This window comes from Sinocyclocheilus rhinocerous, unplaced genomic scaffold, assembly GCF_001515625.1.
Source record: "Sinocyclocheilus rhinocerous isolate Xijiao unplaced genomic scaffold, SAMN03320098_v1.1 scaffold19, whole genome shotgun sequence".
Lineage (NCBI taxonomy): Eukaryota > Metazoa > Chordata > Actinopteri > Cypriniformes > Cyprinidae > Sinocyclocheilus > Sinocyclocheilus rhinocerous.
The window spans coordinates 2,768,869-2,779,470 of record NW_015638975.1 but is presented as its reverse complement, the minus strand read 5'-3'; the positions used below and the strand labels follow the sequence as shown (position 1 = coordinate 2,779,470).

General features: G+C 38.4%; 1 protein-coding gene across 7 annotated transcripts in view; it reads left to right on the top strand.

The window, feature by feature from the left end:
• The window catches only part of LOC107750549 (transcription factor SOX-6-like), a 162,145-nt gene that overhangs the window by 28,188 nt on the left and 123,355 nt on the right, over positions 1-10,602 (top strand). For 4 of the 7 annotated variants that reach the window (XM_016565989.1, XM_016565988.1, XM_016565990.1 and 1 more), the window contains exon 4: positions 5,091-5,141. The exons of the other annotated variants lie outside the window; for them this stretch is intronic. In XM_016565989.1, the coding sequence (XP_016421475.1) occupies positions 5,098-5,141 (44 nt within the window). In that variant the 5' untranslated portion in view covers positions 5,091-5,097. The remainder of the gene's footprint in view (positions 1-5,090; positions 5,142-10,602) is intronic. 7 annotated transcript variants of the gene reach the window in all.

Genomic DNA, 10,602 nt, shown 5'->3' with positions numbered 1-10,602 from the left:
TCTCTCTCACACACACACACACACACACACACACACACACACACAAACACATTTTGTCATGTGTGGCCAAGGCTAGGCTGACACAAAAGGCTAAACTCCCTATTACATCCTCAATTAAACCTTCCCTATTGCAATTCACCCCAACACAGTGTGCTTTCACTGAGCACTCAGGTGTATGCTGGTTAGCACTGGGAGATCACATGACTCTGTGGGCCGTTATTATTGGCACATGTCATCATTTCATTTTACCCCTTTTGCCAGAGCACAGGCATGTCACGGTAGCTTCTGATTAGTATTACTGTGTTACCAGTCCAGAAACAGTTTATTGAATGAGTAAAAACACAAAGTGTGTTTCACATCATGCTGTCCTCTAATACCTGTAAGCGAGCAGCATTCTGACGAAAAATATCCCCCTTTTTCCAACTAATTATGAATAGTTTAAGGCCTTGTGACGGGAAAAATAGACAAACAGAAACTGAGTGAACCTTTGGGTCGGGTTAAGTCCACAAAGGCCTAATTGATTTGGTGTGTGTTCTGTTTGTGTGTGTGTTACAAAAGAAGACCTCCAAATGATGACGTCACGTGCGCTGAAGAATAGAAGAGCTTTATAGTCTGTGGGTGTGGTCGCGCTGAGTCTGCCTCGCTCTGATTCGCTGAGGAGGGGCGCCACGGCGTCGCATTAACACATCCCACGCCCTCAGGGTTTAATCAGTGCCATCTTGACATGCTGAGAGGAAGTCGTGGTCATCTTCTTCATGGAATAAATGATTCATTTTGGGTACTTCATTCAATTTTGTAACCTCAAGACTTTAGCCGTTAATCTGGTTTGTGAGCTTTTCTTGTGAATGAAGATGTAGCAAGATGTTTTTTCCTGTCCTGAATGAATATGTCTGGCTCTCAGTTCCCCTCCTGCTGTCTGGAGAACATCTATAGATCAGTTCTGTGGTAGTATGTAGGATAAATTTAGTCACGGCATTGCTGGGATCTCCATCTCCGTGCGCGAGCCCACCCACTCTCTATAGGACTACATTAATTCAGCCAGTCAATTTGACTGAAAGTTTGAAATGTGCACTGCGTTAGCGAGGGGGGCCGTACAGAAGCCGTGTTAATAGCGAGGGCTTGTTGTCCATATGGTACTGTTTTAATAGAGCACATTTGTTACAGATGGTGGGAGACTTCACTTGGGCAGAAGCGGTTCTTGGCAGGTCTCGGGCTCTTCTGAGAAAAAGGCGCATGGAGCGCAACTTTTAACGCTGATGTTGATCTTCGCTGTTTTTCATTCAACAATCCGTTGCCCTTGAAACATGTTCTGTTCTAAATTTAAGCCCCACTTTACTCTGTTTATTTATTTCTTTTCGATATGCTGAGACAATACTGTGTGGCTCAGTCACCTTTTCCTCGGCTCGGCCTGTAAACCACAGCTAAATCCTCACACAGGGATCCTAGTTGTCTCAATTTCTGCACTGAGTTATTTTTTTCAACTGCAGGAGAAGGCTGAGGTAACACAGCAGCCAAAGGGTAAGAAAACTGAGGGAGACACAGAGAAACGAATCACTTGAATGCTACTGTTTCAGTGATAATGTCTCACTTTATATAAGACAGAACTAGGTATTACTGCACAGAGTGGTCTCCTAGTTCTATTTTGCTTTTATAATTATTATCCATTATTTATCCATTATTTAAAATTATTATTAAATTATAAAATAATTAATTTAAAATTATTATTATTATTAATAATAATAATAATAATAAATTGAATGCTATTAATAATTGTAATAATAATTTAGCTTTTTTATTTTTATTATAAATTTCATTTGTGGCATTATTTCATAACAAATAAATACCAAAAAAGACTAAAAATTAATTATTTAATAATAATAATGATGATGATAATAATAATAATATTTTTTTTTCTTTTGTTTTTTGGGTACAATGAGACCTGAGCACATTTTTATGTGATTTACCCATGAAGTGAATTAAAAGTGAATAGAATTGAAACTAAATAGAAAAGTCTTAAGTGTCTTTGACCATGTTGGCAAGTTATTCTGTATTGTGCCAGAGATCTCACTTGACATTTATAGTGTTATTCTAACTAGTCAATCTAGATACATATCGCATATTCCTCACTCTGTTTTATTTAGCATATTTTTAAGCAGAATAAACAGACCTGACAATCAAACAACACTTAAATCTAATCTCTCTTCTCTCTTTGCTCAGAGACAGACGCTGTCAGCATGCGTGTGTTTTTGCTGTCTTCTAGCTACCCCCCTAACAAAAGCAAGAGTTGGAGAGAGAGAGAGAGAGAGAGTGTGAGAGGAGGGTGTGCGAGAGTGTCGTGTGTGTATGTGTGTGTTTTAACACTCTCTCGGAATGGTGAGGAGACACGCTTGATTGCCTCTGTTGCGTTTTTACTGTTGTTTTCTCGCGTTGTCACTGCTGTGGCAGCACTTGGGTATTATGTGAGCAGAGCGCCCATGGCTGAAAACACTCCTTTCCCATCCCCCAAAAGCCCCCAGACACCTGAGTGTGAGAAAAGTCTTGACGGTCTTACGGGGCCTCTGGCCTGCTAAGTGCTGGCCGGCCTGAAAGGCGCAGTGTCCTTGGGGTTCTCTGATCTCACTCTTTCCATTCTCTCAGTGGCTTTGTGTCTACCCGTCCACAGCAGCATAACTCGCCATCGAGAAAAAGAGAGAGAGAGAGGATGAAGGGAGGGGAGACGCATGGGGCAAATTACACCCATGTCACTGAAAGCGAAAACATTTAGGAGGCAGAAGAATGGATGTCTTTTGACTCTGATGTGTCTCTTATTTATGATGATGATGATGTGAGAGAGGGAGTGGGGTGTTAGAGCATGAGAGAAATCGCTAATTAGTTTCAGCACTTGATGAATTCCCGTTCTGCAGGATTGCATTAAAAAAAAAAAAAAAAAAAAAAACAGCTCTGGAAATGCATCATCTCTGGTTGTAGCTCCAGAAGGGACCAAAAGTAAAAGACCTGATGTAGATTTGGAACTTATATTGTAGAGCTTCACTGGGTGCCATGCGTATATATACACACACACACACACACACACACAAACTACATATATTTATTTGAGGTGGATTGTATTATTTTATTAATTGCAATTCATTATATAAATAATATGCGACCCTGGACCACAAAACCAGTCATAAGTAGGGTTGGGTATGTTTTTTTTTTTTCCCGATACCGGTGCCAAATCGATACTTTTAAAACGGTTCCGGTGCCTGAACCGTGCCTGAACCGATACTTATATATATATTTTGAAAATATTTACATGTATTTACATGTATATATTTCTATAATTTATATTGTATATAAATATATGTAATATACAAATATAATATTTGTCTTAAATATATACATGTAATATACATGTATTCTTAAATATATACAGTAATATGGTGCCATGCGTATATATACACACACACACACACACACACAAACTACATATATCTATTTGAGGTGGATTGTATTATTTTATTAATTGCAATTCATTATATAAATAATATGCGACCCTGGACCACAAAACCAGTCGCATTCACGCGCTCCTCGGATGCTCTCATTTCCCGAGTTGTGCTTTTAAGTCAGAATGCGAGAACAACATGGACATCTTTCCATGTTACTACAAAGATGTGTTGGATTTGTATTATTAGAGTATTATTATTAGAGTATTATTAGAGCTTTCCGACTTGAGTTCACGTGCATTTTCAATCACAATTTTGAGAAAATCGCATTTAAAGTTGTCCAGATGAAGTTCTTAGCAATGCATATTACTACTAAGTTTTTATATATTTACGGTAGAAAATTTACTAAATATCTTCATGGAACATGATCTTTACTTAGTATCCTAATGATTTTTGGCATAAAAGAAAAATCAATAATTTTGACCCATACAATGTATTTTTGGCTATTGCTACAAATATACCCTAGCGACTTAAGACTGGTTTTGTGGTCCAGGGGCACATATATTAAATAAATTGAATATTTATTTAATTAAAGCTATATATGTATTTATTTTGAATATTAATAATTTTATTTTTAGTATTTGCTTTTCTGTCTTAGACCACATCATGTTCTTCACATTGTCTTTAGAAAAAGGCTTTAGAATATATAATAAATATATATTAATATTGAATTAATTAATGAAATTAATATGACATTTTTGTGTGTGTAATTAATTTAGCTTTAGAATTAATTTACAATTATATATAGTCTGCATCTCTATATTTATTTAGCTTAAACTAATAAAAATGTTCTAAAAAATAAATATATAAAGCAGTATTTAAATAAATATGACAGATACCTATATATGTATGTCTATGTAGTACATGACATTTAATTTTACAGTTAATTTTTTTTATATAAAGATAAAAAACAATATTTTTATTATTGAAGTGTTCTGTTTTTCATTACATTCTTTACATTGTCTTTTGTCCGACAGTTTATTTTACTATACAAACAGACACTTGATCTTTATAAGTCATTTATGTATGTATGTCTTGTAAAGACCAAAAACTGAGACTAATGGAAACCCTTTGGAGACAATTTCCAAACATGTGCTCCCAAATTTGCGGCATTAGACTTTTAGAGCAGCCTCTGCACGTGGTGATATCATGACCACATCCTCCCGCCTCCCCGTGGATGCGCGGCCCAGCATTGGCTCACAGTTGGCCCCGTGTGGGCCCCTGTGGTCCAGCTCCTAGAAGCCGCCGCGGCCCCGCCACACATGGTCCACAGCTGGACCACCACACGCTGCTTTGGGAGGAGCAGTGCCCAGGAACCACTGTCATACGATAACATATCATCAAAAACGGGATTGGAAAACCATGTACGCTAATGACAAATGTCTGTTTCTCCGAAAAGATGGATGAAAAGCTATTAGTGGAGCTGTAGGGAGTGTTACATCTTTGTTCTTGCGTTTGGTTTGGAAGATAAAAATGTTTCAGGGACAGTCGAGGATGTGTTGGTGGTTTTGTCTGTTTTCTCCCCTCTGTTACTGTTTTAAAGTTGCCATGCTAACTTGTGCTCGCTCAGTTACAATGGCTCTCTGTGTATTTCTCCTGCTACAGAACCCAAATGCTGAACATGGAGGGCTTTCTGCGTAGCAGCTTTTTACTGAGGTTAGTTGCTTTAGTTTTTCTGTCGTTGCCACAGGGGGTCCGGCGGGCTGAATTCATCTGTCCTTTCACAGCTCCGATATCACACCACCTAGCATTAGCCAACTTATGGGATGATGTGTTGTCTCCGTCTGTGTTTGTTTGTGTGTATGTGTGCAAGTTTTAACTCCGAAATGCATCTTCCTCACACTCCCGTCCTGCAGATAATCAGACTTTCCTCCCTTCATACACCCTGTGCCGCCCATCCCAGCCACTGTCAGTCAGCGAGTGATAGACAGGTTTCACCCCCCATACTGCATGCACATGTCTGTCACCTTCCCCTCAGTCCCAGCTCACTGATCGGTCGGGTCGCAAATGGGGCGGTGCTTGATTTGTGATTCTCACCATTTCCTGTTTTGTGAGTTTGTGTTATAACTGCAGTCAAAACGAGTAAAGATGCCATTACCCCATCCCCTTCCTGTGATTCTAATTAAGAATTTGTGCTGTGTGTCATTGCACAGAGGAAGTAAATAACAGCAAGTGTGTTAGCCATTGGCTGTTCTCTCTCTGTGCAAAGCACCTTCCCCACACTTGAATTGCTAGCAACCCTAATTAGTGATCTCTCATTAAAAACAGCAGCAGCAACATCTGCCTTTCAAAGCTGCTGTCAGCCAAACTTTGCTAAAGCTAATGAATCCCCTTTGATTTCTTTTTCAAAAGGTCATTTGTTTGATTAAATTCATAATATTTTTTATTCTCTTTCCAAGCTGTCAGAATACGTAAAAAGAATGAATGCTATTTGGTAATTAATGATATTTGATTTTGAGTTTTTAATAGCTATAAATTTATTTTAATAGCTATTCATTTGAATTTAAGATTTAAAAAAAGCGTTGGTAACACTTTATTTTAAGGTGTCCTTGTTACACTTTTTAAAATTTTGAAAAAAAAACAAAATTTTTGAAGCCACTGTATTTTCTTAATTTCTATTGAATATTGATTTTTTGATTGTATATGCAGCACAGTCCAATATTTTAAAAAATGTTTTACAAGAAAATATTTTAGTTCTTCTACTTAAAATGTTCATGTTTAATTTAATGTTTTACTTTTTGTAATATTTGTGAAATTTATTAGTAATTTCTAAATGAAACTTGTTTCAAAGGAAATCCTACACCATTATTTTTTCAGTGTAGTGACACCTCCACTTAAGTCATTTGAAGCTAACTAAATGAACCTAAAGGAGCAGAATATACTATCTCTGATCCTTCTGCATATCCACATGAAACGGCTGCAGGATTTGACCCGAGACAAGAGTTTTTCAGTGCGTTTGTGAGTGATCACATGCTCTTAGGACAGTCTGAGGCAGAAAAGCATGCATACTTTATTGATTTACTCCAGTTAGATAATCTGTGAAGAAACTTCAAATTATTTTATTGTAATAGTTTTCTGTTGTCATTCAGGCATTCGTGCAGCTGATGAATTTGTTGGCAGACATGTTGACCCACTTATATTGCCGTTGGCAGCAGGATCTGGTAGAGCATGCTGGATTATTGTCAGCACAATGCTTTTATCTGCCTGCCTTCGTTCTGTAATGTACAGTATGGAGGATTGTGTTTGACTGCTGCCACCTGTTGCAGGAGAATAACTAAATATAGAGGGGAGGTACGGGGCAGTAGTTTGAGACAGGTCTAGAGACACCTTATCACTTCCTCTCTAATCCTCCAATGTGTTCAAACCTTTACCAAGGAAGTGTGCTGAAATATAAATCACTCCCTTTTAAGTTCACCCAAAAGGATATGTTTTCCCTTCATTCTTTTTTGGAGTAATCACATGATTAAACTGAAATAAATGCATACAGTAAAATGCATAAATGCATTAAATGCATGTTCTCAGTGCACTTCCTGTCTCATTAGAAAGTAATGTGATAGTGGAGAGACATTTTGCAGATGAACATACATAAGCTAATATAGACCAGAATGATATTTCCCCCCCAAGAGATCAGAAATTACTCGCAATGTCTTTTTTTGTTGTTGTTATAGCATGAAAGCTGAGAACAGAAAATGACTTTCTAGTAATGATTTCTAGTTTGTAATAATGTGTACTGTACCAATAGTCAGAGTGAGACTCTGCCAACCAATCCTTATTCAAATATGTTTAATATAGTCATCTTGGAAATTTGAATGAATTCAGTCAGGTGAATTATTATGAGGATTATTTTATTTTATATATATTCCTCATTTTTATATATATATATATATATATATATATATATAAACAGTGATGTTTTTACATTGACAATGAAAACAGTGAACAGTTAAGGCTCGGTTTTCTTTTGGAGATGAATTTTTAAAAGAAGCACAATCAAATTATTCATTTTCATTGATATGCATAATGCACAGTGACTTTTTTTGTTTGGTCATATCAAAGAATTGATAACTGAGAAGTTTGGCATAAGGTTGGGTTACAGAAAGAGTGAGGGAGGGAGAAACAGAGTGAGGAAAAGTGTAAGAGAGAGATGTCTCCAGCAGTTCTAGGCTAATCCCAGAGGAGAGGACCTCCTCCTCCATCTCTGCCATTATTTGATGTAATGAAAGGAGAAAGTGAGTAACAGCTAGATTGTTAATTAATTTACTCTAACAAGATGAAGATAAATGAAGCACACTGAAGGTTGACTAGGCAAAGGGGGCCCACTTAGCATTCCCTCTCCCCTCGGCCTCTGCTGGCGTGAACAAAGAGCCGTTCTCACACCAGTCAGCACATGAGGATTCAAATGACTAACTGAATTCATCACTCTCAAAAACTCATTTCAGATTTTACTCAAACTTTCAGTCCCACGTTGACCTAGATTTGAAAGACGAAGAAGAAGAAAAAAGCCGGAAAAAAAAAAAAGTTTTTAATGTGCTGTGATTTAATCGGATTCCAGCACTTCTGGACTGTCGCTCATTTGCCATGCATACTGATGATTAATTGATATTATTCTCTATGGTTAGTTATTTTGTTTATAGCTATCAGTCACTTCATTGACATGTTTGCATTTGGCTTATGAGCCTTATTTTAGTGACAGCTGAGCTGGAAAGTTTCAACCTGGGCTCGTACGTTGCTTTAATGTAGTATAGAAGCAGTATGGCAGAGTCATTTTTTATTGAAACCAAGCTACACAGAGATAATTCTGAGTAAACACGGGCTCAGATCTTCATGGGTCTAGCACATGGAGGCTACCTAAGCCTCCCACGCCCAAAAGATGTTCTTCTGTGGCCCAGCCCCATTCACTATATGAATAGCAGCGGTCTAATGCGGATTGGTGGTTATTTAAGCGGTGAGAGAAGAGGCCCAGACACAAAAAAAGAGAAAAGCCAGACAGTTGTCTTCATCCAGACCTTTTTTTTAGCGTTCTATCAAGGACCTTCTTTGCCAGACAATTCAGCATGGGCCCCGCATGGCAGAGCAGACCAATCACCGTGGCACCCATTCTCTGCTCCTTTATTTTTCAAGTCACCAACAATAGCTTGTTGATTGTGTGGACAACACCAGCACAATTACCTTCTCTGTTGTGGTGGCCGAGCGGCGTTTTAAAGTCCGCTCTTCCATAATAGAATCATTATTGTTATTCTTATAGCAGGGCCTCAGGAGAAGGAATAGCTGCTCCCGGTATGTCATTATTTTGCAAATGTTCGATTAGCTCATCATGAACTGTGCCGCAAGAATCACAGCTAATTAGACAGAGGGAGCGTCGCCGCTGGCCCCTCCATCTCCTGAGTTAAAAGGTACCACTTGATGGGCCAATAATATAAAGAAAGGTGGTAAAAAGAGGGATTAGAGCTGTTGCCGTAGTAACTCCAGCTTCCATCTGCGAGACGAACAATGGGTTTGTGTTCCTCCACCACCTTTGATTGAAAAATAGAAGCGAAAGAGCTAGCGCTCTGAAAGGACAAGACCCTTTTTAACAACAAAGTGAAATTCTGGCCTAATAGGCTCTTTGGTAAAAGTTGTTTGGTAAGACCAGGGGAGGATAGCGGAGACGAGAGGTCGTCACGTAATCCGAGGACAGCAAAGGTCGGTGTCTCCCCGAACAATAGCAGTTTGTTTTGGGTGTCACATTTGCTCGGCGCCGTCATGGGTGTGGGACCTGCAGATTGGCTCCTCTCGATGCTTCTTGAAAGGAGATGGAAAGGGAGGAGCAGAGGGAAGTGATGCAGTTTAGCAAGCAGGAACAAAAGTGCTGCACGGCCAAAACCTACTTGTTCCTAACTGACTCTGAATAAACACTGACTAGATTTACACCTAAAATCTGGAAGAAAATAACTTCTCCAATTAGAAGGAGCTGTCAGAGGTTGTTTGGACGGCCTCCAGTCATTCCCATCGCTATTCCCAGTGCAGTGGTGTAGAGACGGAGGGAGGGAGGGAACAGGTTTCTGCACGGATCTGTTTGTTCCTGGCACTTTGTTCGCCTGATAACCACGGCCTTAGCAGTTTTCCTGCCTTTTTCCTTGTTTTTCTTCCTCTGTCTGTATTTATAGTAAGTGTCCAACATAAATAGGTGCGTATCCACAAATAATATTATTCTGACATTCCACAATTGTACTAGTTTATCAGATTTGACACAGACTTGACATCAGATTTTAAATGCTGTCGTATCATATTAATTTTTCTTTTAAGTAAAAGCCTAGTGTGGCTTATACTGAAGCGCAAGTAAATTATTATTTAATAAACACAATAAATAATAAACAATTATTATTAAATAAAAAAAATATTTCATATAAATATCTTAATATTACATTATTTGTACAGTAATTTTTCCAAGCCGTTTGTCCGTCCTTCAAAAAACATTTGTCATGCAGTTAAAGCGAACAAAGAGCCATTAGGGCTTTTTGTCAGGGACAATATGTTTATGATCTACAATCTCCATCCCTCCGTGTCCCTCTTTCATTTTATCTCCTCTATTAGCAGTGGAATATGTCCGCTCACATTAACCTAATTTATGGTCAGGGCCACTGTAACAGCAGCACAGGTTAATGAATTTGGCATTACTGAGTAACTGTTATTGAGGGCTGAGGAGGAGCCCAGCAGATGGGAGAGATTGTAAAGCTCTCTGCTTTGCATGACGACGGTTGAAAGAGGGATAGCAAAGGAAATGATGAGAACACATGATGAACCCCTCCCACCCACCTGCAGAACAATTGTGTGTGAACCTCTTGTTTTCTGCCTGGACGTTTCTGACTCATCAGATCATGATTTGCAAATCATGTACCAAGCCTGACTCAGCTAAATCTGAATGGACTTTTTATATGATTATCTTTAATTTGAGAGAATCAGTTTGCTTTGGAAAACAGTTCTTAGTTAAGCCACCCTGGAATACAGATGTTTTGACAATGGACCTTTTACTAATATTTTCCCTGCTTTTTCAACATACTTTAATTATGAAACTGTATTCCTTTTTTCACACACACACACACACACACACACACACACACACACACACACACATCGA